Genomic DNA, 21,067 nt, shown 5'->3' with positions numbered 1-21,067 from the left:
GAACCTTTTAAAAGGTCGTTTTTCCTCCCTACTGCCGCCACGTGCTTGCTCATAGGGGATTGTTGGGTTTCTTTCTTTAATTCAGTTCAGTTTAATCCATTTATATGTAAATACCGTTGAATTGAATTGAACTGAATTAAAGATTTTTAGGAGACAGAGTCACTGAGTGAACCAGGTTATTATAACATCTTACCCATAAAAAATTACGATTGACCAGTTAAATAAAAAATTTGATTTACCAAAACATCTGAAGTGTGAACATTTAATTTTGTCTCATTTAAAACATATTAAAATGTCAAATTACAACAATCATAATAATAACAACATATTAACAGCAGAAATAAAAATGTTTACATTCTGCTTGAAAGCATTGTTCTTTGAATGATATCCACTGTATCTATGCTGTTGATGCCTTTTGAAAGCATTTCTAATAGCATCTATCAAGTAATATGCCTTGCTCAGTGGTTCATGGAAGTATTAACAGTTTTGGTAACTTCTTTGTAAATAGAAATTCTACAGTCTTATACTAGTAAACACTTTTGCTACATGCAGAAGACAGGTATAGTCAGCTGAGTATCCAGCCATTATTATGAACGTTTTCTCTTTGGCATCCACAGATGCAACAGCTCATAACAAAACGGTGCAAACACAGGTGAATCCACGTAAATATACTTTTATATCTGAAAGTCCTGAAGAGAACAGTGTTATGTAAACAAGTAGGAAATTAGTTGTTGGTTGATAATTTCTTTGTTGTAAGAATGATTTGTGGCAATAAATCTTACACCATTGGGAAGCCTGTTTATTTCCCTTTCAATAGTGACAAGTTTACAAGTAAAATGTTTTTATGGATTTGAAAGACAGACTTTGAAAAGGAAGCTCTTCAACTGGTGGAACATCAGGCATTGACAGGCTTTCAGAAGGAGGTTCTTCACTGGGAGGAACATCAGACATTGGTGGAAGCTCAGAAGGGGGCTTGAAGTTCTTGCATATGTGGTTCTTTGCTACATCAGCAATTGTAGTGAGCAGCTCTGATGCAAAGTTTGCAAGGTTGGTAAGTAGAATTTCTGGAGGATGTTTCTGTCTGATCTCCCTCAGAATGCTCTGGACTATGTTATCTCTGACAGAGCGGGACAGGTGGCCTGCTATCCATCACTGTAAGAGTTTTGGTGACACAATCCAAAGTGGCCTTTGTGACACTGGTGGAGAGTATGCTCAAACTCTAGGAGGCCATGTTCAAGAGGGGGCAAGTAGGAAGCTCCCAGAAGCCCTGCAAGGTGTGGGGAACTACCTCTATAACCACTTGCAGTGAGCAGATTGGAGCTATGCTCTTCCTGCTGCTTCTCTTTAAGAATCTCAATGTAATTTCTCACCATGCTGAGGAGTTTAGTTGTTCTGTAGAAAAATGTTACGATAATGATATTTTAAACATATTTAAAGCATCACAGAAACTGTAGCTGGACTGTTAATAATTGTCAGATGTAACTCACTGAAATTTAGGAGGAATGAACTCTGGAAATTTAAGGAGCATCCAGGCAAGAAATTCCTTGTCCCTCATTTTATTAACGACATTTACTGCCCACACCTGAAACACAAAACACATTTACAGTGTAGTTTTGTTTAGATGTTATGTGAACAAAATAAATAAACCTCCAAGTTACAAGTCTTGTGAGTTTTCTAGTCTCACCAGTTTCAGAAGAGGTTTGGCTTCTTTGTCTCCAAAATCCCCCAATTCAAACTCCCAAAGCCTTCAAAGGAAAATAAACAGAGGCTTTCTCTCAGCATTTACACTTCATCACAAACAGACTGTCAGGTTTGAGGTGGATGGTCAGTATCACAATAACTCACTGCTCTCTGAGTGTCTGTTTGCTCTTCTCCACCAGAAAAATCTCTCAGGTCTTCAGCAGTGATGTGTGGGATTTTGCTTTCCTGCTGAAGACTGAGGAACTCCATCATTGCAATCTAAAAATAAAAGGAGACATTTAAACATCACCACTCTCAGGTCCTGAGAAATCACCTGATATTTTACATGAGCTTTGGTTTGGATGGATCTCAGTCTTAACTGAGCCCTGTAGCCTGGAAGATGCCAGCAGTGTTGTTCGACATGAACAGCACCTGTCAAAGAAATAAGAAGTTACCGATTGTTACTTAAGTTGATTCTCAGTCTGTCAGCTTTTAAAACTACGTCAAATTCTTTAAACTGCTAAAATGCAGAAGAAGGAAAAAACCTGTCATATACCCTGATGGGTTTGTAGATTCCTCTACTTGCTTCAGTTGAAATGTAGTTCTTGTGTCACAGTCGGGAACACAAACTGTCAAATACCGTCCAAATTGTGTAAATTGTGTAATGCGAAATGCAGAAATGAAAAAACTCTGAGCTCGATGGTTTCTGTTGTACAGATGAGCTGTTTTTAAAGTCTGATTAAATTAAATTAAATTAAAGTCAGATTTATTTTTATTTTATTTCATTTATTTAATATTTATTTAATGCAGAATTCTAGAACGGTCACCATGGAAATACTTGATGCAAGTTTCATGTTATAAAATTAAAAGAAAACACTTTATCTACATTACACTAAACTTTATTATCATATAAGTAGATAAGTGAAGGCTACAGGCGTCCTTAAGTCACTCCTGTGAAAAGATGCAACATGGTGAATCAGAAAAGACAGAAAGTTACTCTGCAGCATCGTGTCCTTTTATATTATTTGCCTGCTTATCTCCATTTTCTTACTGTAGATGTGAACATGAGCAGTAAAACAATGGTGGAGGGGACTAATGCATACATTTGAAGGCTGACAGCATGTAAACTGGCCCTTTAAACAGTCCAGAGGGAGAAATCTCTGTGTAATCTGTAGAGTCTAAAGCACAATAATAATAGCACCCTAAATAATGAGGTCATTAATTACTAGGATACCTACTGTTGGAGTCAAATTGTTAAATGTTGTCATTGTGTTACTTAAATTTGTAAGTCTTAGTTCAAACTATAGGATCAAAGACATTCCTTTGTCTCATACCACCTCTCCAGCCACTCTGTTGGTGGGGGAGGCTGAGGTGTTTTATTATAGGCGCATCCTATCTGGAAGTTCTGTTTCTTGTGTGGTAAGCTTCCTGCTTTTATTACCCTTTTGGTGAGCAGGAGGTCACACAAACGCACCCCGAAACACATTCTCACACTCACATACCTATACACACACACAAACACATTCTCACACATACATGCATACACACACACACTCTCGCACATGCATACACATTCACACACGTGCTTACACGTACACACACAGTGCCTTGTCTTTTGTAACCATAGGGGGGTTTTACAATGGGAGGTGCTTGTGTGTACTGTAACTGCTGTGTCTTGGAAATAAAAGGCTGCGAGGAAGGCTGCTTAGATGAAGTTGGTTAGAAGACAGGTGAGGAGCGTTCAGCTCCAAGAGCTTGGGTTCCGACCAGTCTTCCCTTGCTAGCAACCAAAAGATGTTCGTCTTGTTTCTGTCGTTAACGAGAATAAGTTTCTAAACTAGCGGGGCCTGTGGAAACGCAGACCCAACACCTACTGCCATGTTTTTTTTTAGTAATATATCTCTCATGTTTTCTTAGTAATGTGTCTCACATTACTGATGTTTAGAGAGGCCTTGTTATGTTTCACGGGAGTTCAGGAGTGAGTGATGAAAGTGATGCTACACCACCACTCTGCCTCTGGACTAGTGGGTTGCTGCTCTATGAGCTCAGCAGGAGGAGTTGAACCCACAGTGGTTCCCTGGTGGGTAGGAACATCATACTTCAGGTTCAATATTATAGTTACGTTCTTGATGGTCTGAACCTCAGACAGGAACTGGTCAGGACAACTGACTCAGTTTTTTCAAGTTCTGTTACAGAAAGAGAACTAAAACAGCAACACCTACACCTCTACCTGACCACACAATGTTAATGATTTGTCTTTTCAGTGTTGCTATAATATTTTCGGTTGCTAAATACAGCTAAAAGCAGAAAATTCATTGTTGAAAAATCAACACAACCCGACTTACGAAATAAATTCGTTCCCGAAGGTCTTTCGTAAGTCGAAAATTTTCGTAAGTCTAAGCACCCATCGCGCCTTTTGAGTGAACGATAAGCTATAGGCTAATTGCTAACTGCAACAACAATCTGGTCGTTAAGTCTGACGTCACTAGCCATGTCTGGGCCTAAACTCCGCTGCAGGTCCATATCGTTAGCTTCATAGCATAATTGCCTAAGTCATTTGACTAAGTCAATGACTTAGGCACTTATGCTATGAAGCTAACGATATATCAAACGATGACTATGGCATTACTGAGAGTTGAAAAACTGTCTAAAGTATTTCATCTTTAATAAAATGATCAGCATTCTGCTCTACCAGGTGTAACAATTGAGTTTAACATCCAGGCATCCATGAAAACGGAATTTATGACATTTAACGGAGTTAGAAGTTAGCAGGAAGTTAGCTCGCTAGCTTCTATCTAAATACAATATAGCATGTCCTGACTGCGGGGTTTTGGAAACAAATTAAAACGTACAGCTCTGTTATCACTTCCAACATAAATGAAGACAGAAAACTAAACAGCAGTGACGTTTGTAGGCTTACTGAAGTTTGGCTAGCTGGTATATAATGATGTGCTACGTGACCGCTAGCGACACAGCTATGTTAGCATAATATAAACAAGCTAACTTTTTTTCCCACTCGATAAAAGTTAACGTGAGTGTTCTCGGTGGTCAGGAACAAATGTAATCGCATGGCAGGATGCTGTAAAAGGACCAAACTTCAGCCAGGAGAACAACTGAGATAATCCATCCACAATACGAGGTTAGTCATTCATATACTGCTGCATGGGCTGGGCGGTAGTTACATCCTAAGGTTTTAAAAACTGAGCTTAAATAAATGATTAGCGGTAATAAAAGCCGAGGGAGGTCAACAGTGATCACTGACTGTTTTAAGAGCTTTTTGAGATTAAATAGAAGAAAATACAAAACATTAAACATGTTAACAACACAAAAGCCATATTAAACGCAGACTACTTTAGGCCTGGAAGTAGGATTCGTCACGTCATCACTTAACGACCGGATACGTTGTTCAAGTGGAACAGCAATGCGCAAGTACGAAAGCCAAGGGGGTTGTCACATGATTTGGAAGGCATTGTGGGAATTGTGGGCATTGTGGGCTCAGCCAATAAGAGCCAGTGGATTTTGTTACACGGGCATTTTGCCGTACCACAGGCAGAAATATTGCCGTTAAGTGCCTTCGTAACTTGATTTTTTCATTAAATGGGGTATTTGTAAGTTGGGGTTCCACTGTACTAAAGTTCCCCAAACAGTCTACAAAGGTTTTTTTTCTGTCCACCAAAGTAAAGAGATTTTTGTAAATTCACTTGTCCAAAAAGCAAATAAAAAGATCAAACAAAAGATATACTGAACGACAGTCAGCATTACCAGAGTTAGCAGAGCTACTGTAGCTTGGTTTATAGATTTGAATTAGGAGGGATGAAAAAGTGAATTCACTTGACTGGAATCTGCAATCTACTGACTTCTAATGGTGAGATTTTACAAGCTCTAACTTTAATGATACTTAAACAATAGGCCAGGCACGGCATTGCTTTTGCCTGAGCCTGTTCAGCCAGCAACACAGCTGTGTAATATGTGAATAAAATCAAAACCTGTTCCAATCAAATTTCCCTTTTTTTAAGTTTTGACCTTTTTTATTGTACTTCTAATTTCTGAAAAATTACTCTAAAGCTTCTTCTAATGCTCCAGAGTCTATTTGGACCATTTGGACATGACAACCATTAACTGAAGTATGAAATTATGCATTCCAAGGTTCACGTCAGAGTGCATGGAGTCAGGAGTAAATTGCAGTAGATTTTGTCAGTGTCTGTGGCAAATAAATTCAACTTACCTCCAAAACTGACAAATACATTCATAATTAACACACTTCCCATTGTGTGAAGACTGCAGCAAGACATCTGCAGATCTAAAAACAAAACAAAACAACAACAACAAAAAAAACAACTATTAAAAACTAATTTACCTGCTCATTTGATGTCCCTCTTACATGGTAATTCACTCACTTGCTGAAACTCACACACACACACACACACACACACAGCAGATGTTTTGCAATTTTTTTTTTTATTTGAGATTCTTGTGTTTAGACCTTTAAAAAACATAATTCCACTCTTAAAGTGATTTAAAGAATATGAGATTTTAATATTCATTTAGATTTTTTCTGACTCTAAATTTTCTTTGGTCATTACTCAGTTTTTTTTCTTTCTAATGTACATTTTGAAGATATTCAGTTACTTTGCAACTTTGAAACTTCGTCTTCTGTGTGAACTTCAGCTTTCAACATTTCTGCACTTTGGCTTATAGGTGAAAGATTTGGTGTATGTCAGTTAAATTTAACAAGCTTCCCAAATATTTCAGCACTTTAAAAAACAAACAAATATTCATGTATCAGCATTCACACTGCATTTTCTCCAGGAAATGCATTCTCTAGTTGTAACGGTATTTTTTTTTTCTTAAAGATTTTTTTTGGAACTTTTTATTTTATTTTGTTGAAGACGTTTTCGCTGTAGACGATGATGAAGAGCGAGTGACGTTTCATTGCTGCGCTGTCGCTTTAACGGTGAGTGACGGCAATATTGTGCGCCGGTGAAGCACAAATCCGGTGACTGACTTTAACCAGTCCTGTTGCCCAGTGTTTTGGGTTAGTTTAGTGCTGTGAATTCATGTATACTAAGTCCGTTTTGTTTACTTAAACCACACAGTAGGCTGGTTAGTGTAGTTCTGCGATATTGGGAAGGGGCTCGCTCAAATCAAATCATGGCTTATATTCAGGTTTTGAAGGTCCTGCACCGAAATCTGCAGCACAGAGCAACACAGGTCAGCGTGCTTATCCATACGCACAGGAGAGTGTCAACATTATCAAGACTGGCCTTCCACAGTGGACTAGAGGCTAATTCGCCTGTGCTAAGCTGCTTAATACAAACACACAGACGGCGGGGTATTTGTCTCGACTTTACAGCCAGAAATAAAAGCAGCCCCGAGGACCGAGACAGGTCAGTCTCCAAGTTCCAGAGTGGGAGTCCAAAGCCTTCAGCTGCACAAAAAGGTATGCAAGGCGAGGAAATAAAAAGGATTTAAGTCGTGCTCATACATGTACTCAGATATTAGGAGCGTAGTTTCATGATAGCCTGCTATTTTCAAAGCAAACCATTAGGGTTTGTCCGTAGGCACTGTGAAGAAAATGTACTATATTTAACCAAGCAATGATTTATTCCATTGCAGCAGCAGTTTTGGGACAAAAATATACACAATTATTGTATTTATAATCGCAATCAATCGCTCTGATTATCACCAGCAGCAGAGGAAATATCTTAAAATGACCCAGGAGTTTATTTACTGAATAACTGAACAAACACTTGCCTTTATTAGTGAGATTCTAACTTTGCCTAATATAAATGAAAACTATGCACAGCTGTTGCATAATAACCCTCCACACTGAATGCCTTCCAGTGAAAGAAGCTGGCAGGGACTTCACCTACCTGATCGTGGTACTCATCGGGCTTGGAGTGACAGGTGAATACAGCGGAATTAAAAAGCTGCAGTCGTAACCCAAGCAATTCATCATCCTGTTTGAAATGACGTCTGTGTGTGTTGTCAGGTGGGCTGCTGTATGTGGTGTTCCAAGAGCTGTTTGCATCCGCGAGTCCAAATAAAGTGTATGGGAGAGCCTTCGATAAAGTCAAGTCACACCCAGAGGTATGAACGATATTAGTGACTGTCAAACATGAGGCCAGGCTAACAATGTTACAGTTCAGTATTTAAGGTCCTCTTGATGATCTTATGAGGTCATATAAAAAGTTTCTTGTTTATTGAAAATGTAGGTAATTGGTGCATTTGGTGAGCCAATCAAATGTTACGGGGAGACCACCCGTCGAGGAAGGAGGCAGCAAGTCAGGTTGGTGTTTTGTTAATTAGTCAAACAAGTTCAGCAACAAAGCCCGCTTTTAGTTAAGGTAGCCTTAACATGTATAATGGCAGTCTTTGTCTCTTCTCCTCAGTCATATCGAGTACCTGAAGGATGGAATGAAGCATATGAGACTTAAGTTTTACATTGAGGGCTCAGAGCCGGGAGTGAAGGGGACAGTGCATACAGAGTCTAAAGAGGTTGGTATTCTGCCACTCAAAAGCCAGCTTATGAAATACATACATGCACAAGCACTGATTGACATTTCTGCGGTGAATGTTTTGTGTCTTTTCACTAGCACCTACTCAACTCGACTCTGCTCTATTCAGTTTCGGTCATTTTTAATCATATTTGAGTACCACCTCGATGTAGGTGGGATCGTTGTAGCAAGGCGACCTGGAAGTCCCCTGGCGTTATTTGTATGTGACACAAACACAATGCAAAAATGGAGGTGTGAAGCAGCACTGCACTCCTCTGTCGTCACTAACTAGGGAGAGCATAATTAGCCAGCCACCCTGCCATTGCCCCCGAGCCCGCTGAACCGCCCCTCTACACACCTCTGACACAGGAGGGCATCAAGCCAATTGTTTACCTGCTACCAAACTGATGCTAAAACTCTGCATCTCATCATTGGACCAAGCTGTTGGTTTGTGTTCTTATGAAGGAGTTGCTCTCATGACTCACCCAGTGATGTCACCCTCTGCTCAATCAGTGGCTTGTGGTCTATTGATGTCATATTTTCAGCTTGACTCAGCTCGCTTGGAAATCCAGACTAATAGGTACTCAAAAAGTACCTAGTAACAAGTACTACCATCTAATAGAAAATTGAGTAATTTTCAAATTGAGATAAGCCGAGTAGGTGCTAGTGGAAAAGATGCTTTTGTGGGGCCTACAATGTAGCCTACCTATCGTAGGCTCGTTGTTGCCAGCATTTATGCTTGTGCGGGTGTATTACGGGTAAGTTTATGTTGATGTTGTAATTATTATTCCCTATATTGAGGCAGTGATTGTTGTTCTCTCACAGTTAAATTGAAAAAACGTGGCAAAAAAGTATTCCCAAAAATGCACAGAAGAAATCGGCTGTACTGGACAGACCAATCACAGTGGTTGCGGGCTGTGACGTGTAGTTAGATTCAGGTGCATGTCAGGTTACGTCATAGAGTTTCAGAGGATTTTGCAGTTACAAAACGGCTTCAATGGGTAGATTTCACACTGAAGTGTAAATCCCCAGTAAGTGGCACTGTGTGTCTTCCTAAAGCTTTACCTAGTTTCATATGTGATGGCCGTCACATCGCTGATGTTTTTATATGTGTTTAATCAACCAGTTTTTTTTGTTGTTGATTTTACAGAATCCTGAAACTGGAAAATATGAGTTTCGTTATATATTTGTGGACATGGATGTCTACCCAAGACGGACTATAATTGTGGAAGATAACAGATAAGGACCTTAGATGTGTGATTCAGCGTTATGGAAGCATGAGGAGTGTGTGTTAGATGTGTTGCTGGACAAAAAAGCTGGAGAATTCACCTTCACATAGTGTCAGAGGCTGTTAAACAATTACAGCTTTGGTGTAGCATTTGGTGTAGAGCCTTGCAAAGCAGAGATCAAAGGATCACATGGCCCCGTGCTACTAATTTATAAATGTTTGTTTTTTTTACTAGATTGTGATCTTGATTTTGAATAAAATAAAACACTTGGGAACAAACATACAACTGAAGCTCTGTGTGTGTGTGTGTGTGTGTGTGTGTGTGTGTGTGTGTGTGTTTTGGACCCTCCCAGGGAAGGAAGTATGTAATAAGTTCTGTTTGTTGTTAGCAGTCAGTTTTCAAGATATCATTTTCAAATCTTGTTCGATGGCAGATACCAATAGCAGCTTAAGCTGTTTTCATTTTAGTTCACATCAAATGTGAACTTCAGTAAAAACTTTATATTACCCACTATATTTTGGCTTCAAACTTCTCAACAATAGATTAGACCTTCATTGGGGGACCTTCATTGTAAGCCCTCCAAGGTCAAAGTTACTCTTTGGGCGGGGGTGTAATTCAAGGAACTATATTGAGTAATACTTCATATGAAAGCGCATGGACAGAGCTCTACAACACATTAACTTTTTCAGTACAATGCCCTACAGCGTTACAATGACCCCATAAATTTTTACAAACTCACACACTGCATAACTATATCTTAAAATCTCAGGTTTCTATAGCTTGTACAGCCAAAGATAATAAAAATACATCATTTTAGTATGTAATGCTTCAAGGTTAAAGGTCACACATCAGGGTGCTGTAATAAAACCAGGCTGACGTCAGTGTGTATTAAAAGCCGGCTAAAGTTAGCAAGTTTAATAAAACCAGGCTGATGTGAGCTTGTTGTAATAAAACATCATAAAACAACCATGTTTTAGCATAGCCTTTGTCCTTCTAGGGGAGTTGCACTCTCTCGAGTGCTCTTGTTTATTGTAGAGATAATTTTCATTGGAGCTACAATTCTTCCTTCATTTGTAAGTTGTTTTTGGGGTGTAAGGTCCAATGACAATTTAACACATCTTTTACATGTTAAGCTCTTTTTTTTATATACATAAAATACAGGTCTAGAAAATATTATGGATGCTTTCCTGTCAAGTTTAGTTTATTTGTTGTGTACAGAATTACATTTTTAGAAATGAAGTATGAAACAGTCACCACTAGATGGAGGTAACGCATTGAGCTATGTACTGCATGACGTGCCCTTTTTTACATTTTTGCAAGTATTTTCCATATAGAATGTGGAAACCGTAATAATAAACCAATATTAAAACTTGTCTCAACTTAATGTCTCATTTTAAGCAATGGCTAGCAAGATTGCTTTGAATTTAGTCTGTTTTCCCTCTATTATTTTTAACTTCAAAACAGTGCTAATGTCACAGGCCTGGATTAAACAGGATAAAAAAGCAAAAGCAGGGAATAATTAGAGACAAACCAGACCATTAAATGTTCCCTTAGGCTTTCAGAGGCGGTCATATATCCATAAAGCTTTTTATCACCCTATAATTTGGAACTGAGCCCATCTATTGAGCAAAAACAGAAAATATTGATATTTCACAGAGTTACAGCAAGAGGCGTTTCGTAAATCCAGTTTATCCAAAGTATATATGCATTTTTCTATCAAGGGAACAAAGTTTGATTAACAGCTTCGATCTTCTTACGTCCGAGATACTGTTGCTGGAGGTCAGCACGAATAAAAACCTCTATAAATCTCGCGTTTAATGGGTTTATGCTTCCAAATATTTGCACTGATCTCATTCTTGTGTAATACTGTATCCCATGTGTACCCAATCGTCCCTAGAACTCGTGCTACGTTCCATGACCCTCGGAAATAGTGGAATTTGTGATGGACTCCCAGTAAATCGTTGTAGCAGTTATCTTGGAAATGTCGCTTTTTATTACTGTTTCTGCGTCAGTGCTGCTGCTGAGATATGAGTCTCGTAGCTTTATATTACACGTCTGTAAATCATCTAAAAACAGACAGATTTAGGTGTTTCTTTTTTATAAAGGGGTTAAAAGTTGTTGGGTTTTTAATAATTAAAAAATTATAAACCATGAACGTACCCAAGATAACGTTTCTGGTTCGCATACCGAACACGAATTAGCTTGATGCTACTCGACTCTAAATAAGTTCTGTTTCAAACAGACAACACTTGAACGGGGAAATTTACGCGATTAATTATAATAACTGCGTCCAATAATTTGTTCCCAAGAGGGGGCAGTTTACGGGAAGCATGAAGACAGGAACCCTGTGAACATTTGAACACCGCCCACTGTGAAAGCGAAGGCATCGCTGAACACAGGGGCGTGCTCAGTCAGTCAGAGCTAGCTAAAACTCTGTAGGACTAGTTTAGTTGTTTCTCCAGGGTTAAGCCAGCGTGTAGCTGTTGTAGTAACTAGCTTATGAACTTGTATATAAGAGCAGGAAGGTATGCTCACCAAGCAGCCCAGTCTCCGTCGTTGTTTTTCTTGCGGTGTGGGTAAATAGTGTACGGCTGCTGCTGTTCCTGTTGTTGTTGTTGTTGTTGTGGCCTGCTAGCTCTAAACTAGCCGTAGCCTCATCTGACTCACGGAGCTCCACTCTCATCACATCCCCGAAGACGTTTGGGGGAATGGCACACCTCGTCAGCTAATCAAGAAGACCGACTTGTCGCTACAGAGTAAGTTTCGTTCTTGTGTCTGCTTTTACTAGACCAGGAAGCTATACTAACTGACAAACCGCCGTGTTGAACTCACCATCTTTTTTTTAAGTTGCATAAAAGTGCTTAACCCGAGCTCTGTGTGGATAGCGGCTTGAGGGTTACACATTCCATGTGAAATCTTCAATGATTAGTTAAGACAGTGCGATGGATTTTTTTTTCTTTTTGGTTGAATAGCCTTGGTGAAAAATGAGTTAAAAATTGCTTTAAGTGGAAGTTTTTCCTTTTTCTTTGGGCAGGAATCTGCAGTCTTCTTCCTCAGCTATGAGACTCTCTGCTTAATAATTAACATCTCACAATAATGGAGCTATACTGGTACATGTGAGTATATTGTATGTATTTTTCGTTAATTAAATACGGAGCTTAAAACTGATCCTTGAATCTGATCAACCTTCCTTCTCATTCTTTTGTGTCCTTTACAGAGTTGTCATTATATTCATCGTCATAAAGATATTTTTCTATGTGTGCTGGTACCGGTCGAGACAGAGGCAACTGGCAGCATACCTGAGCAACCCACGCAATGCTCAGATAGTCATTGTTGGAGGAAGGGCCTACCTCCATCAGATGTGTGAGAGACAGAGCGTAAGTGCAGAACCCCCAACACATATGAACATGCACCTCACAGCGCAAAAATCCAGCTGTGAACTTCTGAAGTGGTTTCACACCTTGGAGGAAGTGACTTTATACACAAAAGTTCAAGGGTGTTCACAGTGAAGAGGACCTCCTCATGCTGGCTGAGAGACTGGAGCTGAGTGAGAAAGAGACAGTCAAATAAGGTCGTGGTTGTGTTACTTTCTTTTTTCTTTTTGCAGGGGAGTTATTTGCTTTCTCGAGAAGGCATGCGGTTTCCAGTCGAGTCATTTTTACTTCGATAGGCAGCATTTCACTTTTAGTGTCATACTGAGCAAGTTTGTGGTCGTCCATTAATAGGAACACATTCTGGTTTGAATGCATGTGGGGGTTTTCGTTGATCTGGAGCTTTCCCCCCCCCCACCGTCTCTGTGTGAACTGTTGTGCAAAACCCATTAAAGCGAAACGCAAACACAGGGAGTAATTTAAATGATTGTCTTGAAAAACTTTTTTTAAGATCCTACCATTTACAAACTATTCATGAGATATATTGGGAGGAGGTAGTCTCGAATGTTTAATTTGCTTGAGATTGTGATTAGTTTACATGGTTTATTCAGGCTGTTTATCCAGCCAGCAGAATGGCTTTCATAGTTTGCTTTGAAACCTCTCATGTCTTGCCGAAACACATGCTTTTCATGCTCATTTTAAAATTAGCTATTAAAGGCAGCCTTCTGTTTTATGAGCCCCTTGAAATGCGTGTTGGATTTGCCTGTGTTTCTGTTGATGTTCTCAGGGATACGTCTAGAATAATAATGCCTTTCCTCAACTTCAGCGTGTAGCAACTGTTTTCTGTGGGTTACGCCACAGGTTTAGGCATCGTGTTTGTACCTTCCCCAGGGCCGTTCAGCTTTACTGCCTCTCTAAAACACCTGGAAGCAATCTCCATGATTCAGAGCTTCCCCAAAATGAGAATTATTAACAACGGTTTCTAACTCCAGACCGCTACATTCACTCCTTGTTAGGTGTTGTAAATGCTGCATGAACGGGAAAGTTAGAAACAGGTTTTTGTAATAGATTATTAATTTAAATGGAAATGTACATACAGAAATTCATCTTCACCAGATTTTGAATTATTTTTCGGTGTTGTCTGTCCATGTAGCAAGCACACAGAGGGATATTTTTAGTATTGTTTGAAGGATTTGTGCAACAGGAAGTGACCCATTTATAAAATAAATAATGTAGCAAATGATGCAGGGGCGACTGAGCAATGCCGAGGCCTTTGACCTTGGGTTTCCCAAGACCAATTATGATATTATGTGTGCTATCTGAACTGAAGGAACATGCAGTCCAACACAAGATTGCCGGCTGGCTATACCTCCTTGAACTCATTTTGCTTATTCACTCCTCTCTAATCTTCCATTTGTTTCACAGTTTCTGCATTCCCCCGTTCCCCCTCCCACACTTTCCCTTTTTCTCCCCTTCCTTTTTCCCCCTGTTCCTCTCTTTCTTCCTTTCTCTCTTCTTTGTTCCCTCTGCTGTCTCGGATATATAATGTTCCCTGTTTAGATTTTAATGGAATGTGCAGCAGGGAGACCCCTGTGGTCATCCATAACCCGGTACTCTGAAAGTTTTCTGAAGAAATGCCAAGACGACTCAGCTTCATGATGCAGCACTACTTGTTAAACCTCTTGGACAGCTCTACTCACTCAGAGACTAATATGGCAAAAAAAAACCCAACCTTTTGATAGATAAGGGCCATGGAGAGAAATCCAAATGATTTGATAAGCTATGAGCTGGTTTCAGTCCTCTTTTTTTAGGCCTACATAAACAGTTGCTATTATGTAAGTGGTACCCAATACCTGGGCCATGGACTGGTACTGGATGAAAGCATTTAATTAGATTTGGAAAATACAGATCACAATAATTGTGCAAGTTTAGTTTAATGTAGCTTATTAGTGTGGTAATTATCTTGAACTATTCTGTCGGTGCTTCACTTTCATCATCATTTCCTATCACGCCCACAACAACAGGATGATTAAACTAATAAGCTCATTAGTCTGTCATCACCGACTTACAGCGTGTACACCTGGATCACCAACATGGGCAACAGGTTCAAGAGAGCTTGAAAGCATCATTCAAAGGTGCTGATCTGTCACTTAATAAAACGGACTTCTTTGTCATATGTGGGCTGTATCACAAATCTGCAAAAAGCATTTTAAAACAGACATTTTTTAACATCTCAACTATTTTCCCGTCTTCTCTCATTTCTCCTCTCTTTCAAGGAAATGATTGTATGTGTATTAAAAACGTTCCAGCCTAGTGTAATGTAAGCAACAACTGCTGTTATGTTTATACAATGAACTGGCAGATGTCCTCGCTTCTTCTTTTGTGTAAATACAGGCTTAAAAAACGGTTTATCGGGTTTGGGGGGAAAACGTTCCATGGTGGTGATCTGTGTTTGAAGTCAAACATTAATGATTTGATTCTTTGAAAATGCTGCCCGGCTGTTTATGTTCTGCCCTTTGTTCACTGGTGGTTTTTTGACTTGTGAGCTGTGGACTGTGGCAAAAAGAAAGAAAAAAAGTTTAAAAGAGCTGATGCATGAGTGTAATATTATGATAACCAGCAGCAGCGTCATCTCCGGAGATGTGTACAGTAAAGTTAATGCGGCTCGTTTCCTAATAGTGTTAGCGGTGTTATGATGTTGGCTTTAGCTAATAGATTTCTGTCTGTAACGGCTAAGTGTGTATGTGTGTATTTCATTGTGCTTCTGCTTTTTGTGTGTGCATTTGTGTAATTAACTCTGTGTTTCCTTCCTCCTGTAGCAAACATCAGTCTGGCCTAGTTGGTATGGTGTCCAGGATGACCTTTCACTAGAGGAGCCCTCCACAGCCCTGCCACCAGCAGCATCCTTCTCCCAGCTCGACATGCCACCACCATACGAGGCAGTATCTGGAGGTAACAAAGCTGAATAAGTCACACACATCTTTTGCCTCCTTGTTCTGTTGTTAGCCTGCAAGCGAGCCCCATTCAAAATGTTTCCCCCTTCTCGTACTTCAACATCCTGTGGGGTAGAGCGCTCGACCGTTATCCACTAACAAGTTGGTTCACAGCACCCAGTAAAGAAAAACAAGATATTTGATTGGCACGAGGGCTTAACTGGAGTCCCCTATTCCACCTGCGGTGCTGCTTTGAGCAGTTTAGTGTCAGATTACACAGCTTGATGGTTTCACTACAACATAAGGGTGGTTGTGTCATATGTACTTGAGATGAATTGTGCGTTAATTACATTCCCTGACACCCCCCCCCCCCCCCCCCCCCCTTAGTAACTGCATTTACATCGATTTCATTCACAGAAACGGTGGGAAAGTCCACCACGTTTCCTGACTGAATACTCTGTGTGGTCGCTGTGATTACATAGTTTCATTTACTGCGATGCAGAGCGCTTGTTGCTGACAGTTTTATAGTGGAAGTGGCTTTTTTCAGATATAAGTAACTGAAAAAGAGAAGACAACTGCCGGATGATGTTTTTCGCTCTGAGCAGCGTTTGCCAGCTTTAGAAAGTCTCGGGGCACACATCAGCTTTGGCATTGCTTCAGAGCCTGTGCACATAACGGCTGTAGTTTCATCCAGTTCCCTTTAGTGCTCCCATAGTACTTATTAGAGCTGGGCGATATATCGAGTTTTTAAAACATATCGATATATTTTTATACGAGATATAAGATGTGACAATATCCTTTATATCGATATAGTCTATGTTACGTTATAATTATAGTTGTGGAGCCGCAAGTTTGCCTCTCTTTCGTCCACTTTTGTCTCTACGCAACGTTACTCCGCCTCGCCTTCACTGAAGACAACTCCCCCTCCTACCCCATCGCTTCACGTGCAGGCAGCGACAAGACGGACACGGCAAATCTCCGTTAACGAGTTACTGCGCATCGCCCCATGCGTGGGGCTGGACGGCGTCAACGTGCTAACGAGCTAAACATGCTAACGAGCTAACCGCGCTAACGAGCTAACAGCGCTAACCCTAAAATCCTTTCATTCTCTCAAAAGTTGATAGCGCGCCTTATGTATGAATTCTGGTTGTGCTTGGTGGCCGCGAACCGATTTTATGTGGTACGCGGCGCTCAGCAATCTGTCAAAAATGTTTGAGTACGACTTTGGTAAGCTACGGAGCTGCACCGCTTGATAGATTGTCGGCGCATTACGGCTACCGAGGAGCTTCGCGGAGTGATACGTACTGTGCATCAACGTAATATTACCGTATTGTGTGTGTATAAGGACCATAAATGGCACCTGTAAGAGACGTGGTTATGAAGCGGATTTCAAACTCCAGGCTATCAGTCACACAGTAAAACTTGGGAACAGAGCAGCTGTAAAATCTGTCTGTCTTTGTTATTACGCTCAGCGTCTTTTAGTTTACATTTTGACTGCACAATTGTGAGCTCTTTGTTTAGCACAAAAACAACCTTGTTTTCTTTTATTTATGGAGCATTATTATTTAATGAATGCTCATAATTTAATTTTGAGTAATTTTTCATGTACATCTGTGCTGTATGTTAATAAAAGTGCCTGTGTGACATCTGGGACACAGCTTTGACTAAGAACTCTTTTTGTTCTTACTTTATGGCTTAAAAAAAATATCGAGATATATATCTTATATCGCCATCCAGCTAAAAAATATCGAGATATGAATTTTGGGTCATATCGCCCAGCCCTAGTACTTATATCTCTAAAAAGAGCTGTCCTAATTAAAATGAGTTCACATGCTGGTTTGCAGTCAGAGGTTTGTTTATCAGAGTAACTCCATCAAAATGAAACCATCTGTTTCAGTTGTATCCAAGTGCATTGCTTCTGTGTGTGAGTTAACTCGTTTTTGATGACTGTTTTAAACTGCGCCAGAAAAAGCAACACTAAAGAAGAAAGACCCTAGTTCCTTTTCCTAACAGAGGCTCAAGTACTGGACATGTGACTGGCACTTTGAGAGCTGATGACTCTTTCCCAATTATTTTGTTTTTTAATTCCATTACCCCACTTTTGTTTTTCAATTTTAAATAATATTGCTACTCGTAATCACTCTTCTCTCAACTAGAAAAGGGATTTTCTCCCTTTTCTAGTTGGGGTTAAATGTACTTTAAACAGTCATGTCAGTGCTTTCAGTTTTTCCTGTTTTGCATAATTAGCTGCAAATATGTGTTTTCGTAGGAGGGCACAAGCTAGCCACTCCAGCTTTTAAATCTTTGTATCAAGTCTCAGAGCGTCTTCTTTCGCAAATGGCATCTCATTTGATCTGAAGTGGTAGTTGAGTCTGACAAGCAGGATGTGGTTACAAAGGCTGGAAATGGTGACATTTCAGCAGCAGTGTAATTACACAATGTGACTGGTTCCATTTCGCCCTCATATCAGATCTTTTTTTCCTATCGGAGACACCGGGGAGGGGACGTTTGGGTTGCTGTAATACAGCAGTTTTAATAGTGCCACTGCATGAAGGTATAATAAGCACTGAATTCGGCGTTACAGCCACACAGCACTGTGTAACTCCTGTTTTCTGCGTCTGCTGCGGCACAATTTAACATTCGCTGTTATTGAATATTTGAAAGTTTTGTGACCGTATGAAGCATGAGTAAAAATTCATCATCTCAAAAAGCTCAACCGAGAAGCTGTGAGAAGTACCGAAACCTTTTTTTTTTTTCCTCTTCCATAAAGGGAGTGTCAGGAAGGTTAAGATTATAATCTTTTTTTTATGATTTTTTTAAACAGCTGACTAAAGTCAAAGTCCTGCCCACAAAAAAAAAAAAACACCTTGCTGCTTCCTAACATTACAGCTCATTCTATGATCAGCGTGAGCCCCATGTTTAGAGGTGATTTATGTTTTCTCCTGTCGGATGTTATGGTTGAACAGTTTGTTTGTAGTTTATTTTGGTGCATAGTTCTATTATATTTAAGGTGAGGGAAACATTTATCCGGTGGATATCCCTAAACTGAGCAGCTCAGTTCGGGACAAGTGTGTATGATTTCCTGTTTCCTTAAGCTGTCTTCTCTGTTCCTTCCAGAGGACGACCTGAAGCCCCCTCCCTACAGCGAGTGTGCCCAAGGCGACGTGCCCGACGCCCCGCAGCCCTGCCATAACACTCTTCGTATTTCTGAGGGAGGAGACTCCACTAGCGTAAATGAAGCCCCGCCCCCCTACACAGCATCTCCCCCTACACAAGTCAGCCAACAGGACGGCGCTGTAAGTCACAGCGGGTCCACTTAATCAATCCCTGATGCCAGTTTGCCTTTTCCATGCACTGCCTTCCTACGTTCAACCTCAGTGATTGTTGCCAGCCTAACTCTCACAGGAGAGCAAATGTTTATTTGGATGTTTGTGTGTGTATATGAGTGTGTGTGTGTGTGTGTGTGTGCATATGTTTGTTGTTTTGGGTTTTTTTTACTTTGTGTTGTTTAAAAAAAAAAAAAAAGTGGTCATCTGATGAGTTTGGCAATAACAGATGACTTCAGTGAGCCTGTGTGCCTCAGTCAGGACTGCCTTCCAGCTAGGATGAAAATAATCCCCTTGACCTCTGAGTTTCAAGGGTATCAGTGGAGCCACAGATGAGCGAGAGAGACTTTTAAAGTGTGCTCTGTTTTATAAAGGGTTTCTCTGAGGCCACCTTCTTTCACAGAACTAAAATAGTTGATCAGTCTCAAAATCAAACAGATGCTTTAGTTTTTGTTCCAGATGCTATGAAGCATAATATGTGGGGCACGGCTTCATATTTGTGTCCGTCTGTAGACGCTGTTCTGAAACACAGTAAGCGAGTAACAGCCTTCCATACAAATTCACAGTGTAGACAATCTAATTATATTTCAGAGGAACTTTGCTATGTATAGCACATGTGCATAATAAATACTTTCAACTCCAAACTGTGTTTACTCAGTGCTTCATTATGAGTGCACTTGAGTGCTATTTGATAACAAATGCACCAATTGTCTTAGATAATTACCCCATTATCCCGTGTGTTTTTTTTATTGTGGTGATTATACCGGGACGTTAGACAGTTCAAGTGACTATTACCCTGAGAATGGGATTGAGCGAGGGCGAACAGAAAAGGGGAACAAGTGGATGAAATAAATGTACGCTGGCAGTAGAAAAGATACGGAGCGAGTGGTCGTAATCGGTGTAGCTGCTGGGTTCTTTCTGCTGCTCATCATTATTATCTCCTATACACCAGATTGCAAATAGTGTAAACATGAATTCTTCTTCTGTTAAAAGTTGGAAAATTGGACAATTGCTTTTGTTCAATGGGTTGAGAGAAATGCAAATGTGTCTTATGTAGATGTAAATCCAGCTGGAGGATGATCAAAATCATTGTAGTGAATTGTAATTCTCATTTAAATATGTCTTCAAATGAAAACGTGTAACAACCCTAGAAAAACACTCACAGGGCTACGAGCAAAGGCTCAAAACATTCTTGGATGTGAAGGCTGCTTTTTGTGGTTTTTAGAAGTCACCAAAACTGAGCTGTCACTTTTTTCTTCTCTTTTTTTCTTTGTGAAAAGAAAACGAACCAAAAAATTTTTTTTTATTTTTATTTTTTTTTTTTTTTAAACAGTTCTGTTTCTGATCATTTTTACCTCTGCCACAGGGTGGTAGAGTTCAGCTGTTTTACATATATGTTTTCTTCTGTTGCAATTTTTCAAATACTATTTCTTTGTAAATTTTGTTTTTGTTCTTTTCTCTTTTTTTTTCCTGTCACTGCATTTCAGTTAATCCAGAAATAACACTGTACTCCCAAATAATCCATTTTACGTGTTTGTTTAATCAGTCTGTGTGTAGTTTCTGACCATTAAGGGGGCGGGGCGTGAGAAATCTAGAAAAACTGAATGAATTTTAAATGTTTTCTGGACTTTTGGGTAAACGGGGTCTGTTCGGAGAATCACATGTGATGTACTTTAATGGTAATTCTTTGTATTGTGATGACAAATCGTCCGACGCTGATGCGTTTTTACCAAATTTACCTGTGTTGGTTTTACAATCTGGAGGATGTAACGGAGAAGCTCCGAGGTGCAAATCTGAATGTGGGCTTGAAATGGCATCTTTTGTATGGCGGCAGCATGATGACGATTGACGACCTGAGTGTTACGAGGCTTCTGTCCGTACTGTGTCCTGTTTGTTCACTTCACGTTCATTCCCATTGTGGGCAACATATCAGATGTCCCCACTTAGTAGCTTTGCAAGTCGAGGGGAATTAATTATTTTTTCTGCTTTGGGAGAAATGCATCTTCTGTATTAAATTGTTGTTATACAAAA

General features: G+C 39.9%; 2 protein-coding genes and 1 long non-coding RNA gene across 3 annotated transcripts; 2 read left to right on the top strand and 1 right to left on the bottom strand.

The window, feature by feature from the left end:
- Window positions 1-377: 377 nt before the first annotated feature.
- LOC147321901 (uncharacterized) lies at window positions 378-12,618 on the bottom strand. Its single transcript, XR_015131033.1, has 5 exons — window positions 11,942-12,618; window positions 1,846-1,959; window positions 1,685-1,745; window positions 1,488-1,582; window positions 378-1,392 (listed from the first exon to the last, which is right to left on the bottom strand). It is a non-coding gene; the product is annotated as an uncharacterized LOC147321901 (long non-coding RNA).
- On the top strand, window positions 6,641-9,691 carry timm21 (translocase of inner mitochondrial membrane 21). Its single transcript, XM_086306108.1, has 6 exons — window positions 6,641-7,120; window positions 7,525-7,587; window positions 7,673-7,770; window positions 7,896-7,969; window positions 8,073-8,178; window positions 9,328-9,691. Exons 1-6 carry the CDS (start codon window positions 6,832-6,834, stop codon window positions 9,418-9,420), a joined length of 723 nt encoding a protein of 240 aa, XP_086162234.1. The 5' UTR covers window positions 6,641-6,831; the 3' UTR covers window positions 9,421-9,691.
- On the top strand, window positions 9,848-21,067 carry LOC147321900 (uncharacterized). The gene is made up of 5 exons (XM_086306109.1): window positions 9,848-12,162; window positions 12,441-12,522; window positions 12,624-12,783; window positions 15,597-15,729; window positions 18,828-21,067. The coding sequence occupies exons 2-5, from the start codon at window positions 12,503-12,505 to the stop codon at window positions 19,028-19,030; spliced, it is 516 nt and encodes a 171-aa protein (XP_086162235.1). The 5' UTR covers window positions 9,848-12,162; window positions 12,441-12,502; the 3' UTR covers window positions 19,031-21,067.

The sequence above is a fragment of the Aulonocara sp. 'chitande type north' Nkhata Bay genome, linkage group LG9, assembly GCF_057382095.1.
Source record: "Aulonocara sp. 'chitande type north' Nkhata Bay isolate Kocher_YH1m ecotype deep benthic linkage group LG9, A_spYH_male_GT1.1, whole genome shotgun sequence".
In the NCBI taxonomy this organism is placed as follows: Eukaryota; Metazoa; Chordata; class Actinopteri; order Cichliformes; family Cichlidae; genus Aulonocara; species Aulonocara sp. 'chitande type north' Nkhata Bay.
This window is presented reverse-complemented; position numbering and strand designations above follow the sequence as displayed.

Bases quoted from the DNA above. Each gene is read 5' to 3' on its own strand.
- timm21 (XM_086306108.1), top strand. From the start codon at position 6,832: ATGGCTTATATTCAGGTTTTGAAGGTCCTGCACCGAAATCTGCAGCAC. The intron at 7,121-7,524 runs GTATGCAAGGCG...AATGCCTTCCAG, and splicing joins GCCTTCAGCTGCACAAAAAG to TGAAAGAAGCTGGCAGGGAC. The intron at 7,771-7,895 runs GTATGAACGATA...TTGAAAATGTAG, and splicing joins AAGTCAAGTCACACCCAGAG to GTAATTGGTGCATTTGGTGA.
- LOC147321900 (XM_086306109.1), top strand. From the start codon at position 12,503: ATGGAGCTATACTGGTACAT. The intron at 12,523-12,623 runs GTGAGTATATTG...TGTCCTTTACAG, and splicing joins ATGGAGCTATACTGGTACAT to AGTTGTCATTATATTCATCG. The intron at 15,730-18,827 runs GTAACAAAGCTG...TGTTCCTTCCAG, and splicing joins ATACGAGGCAGTATCTGGAG to AGGACGACCTGAAGCCCCCT.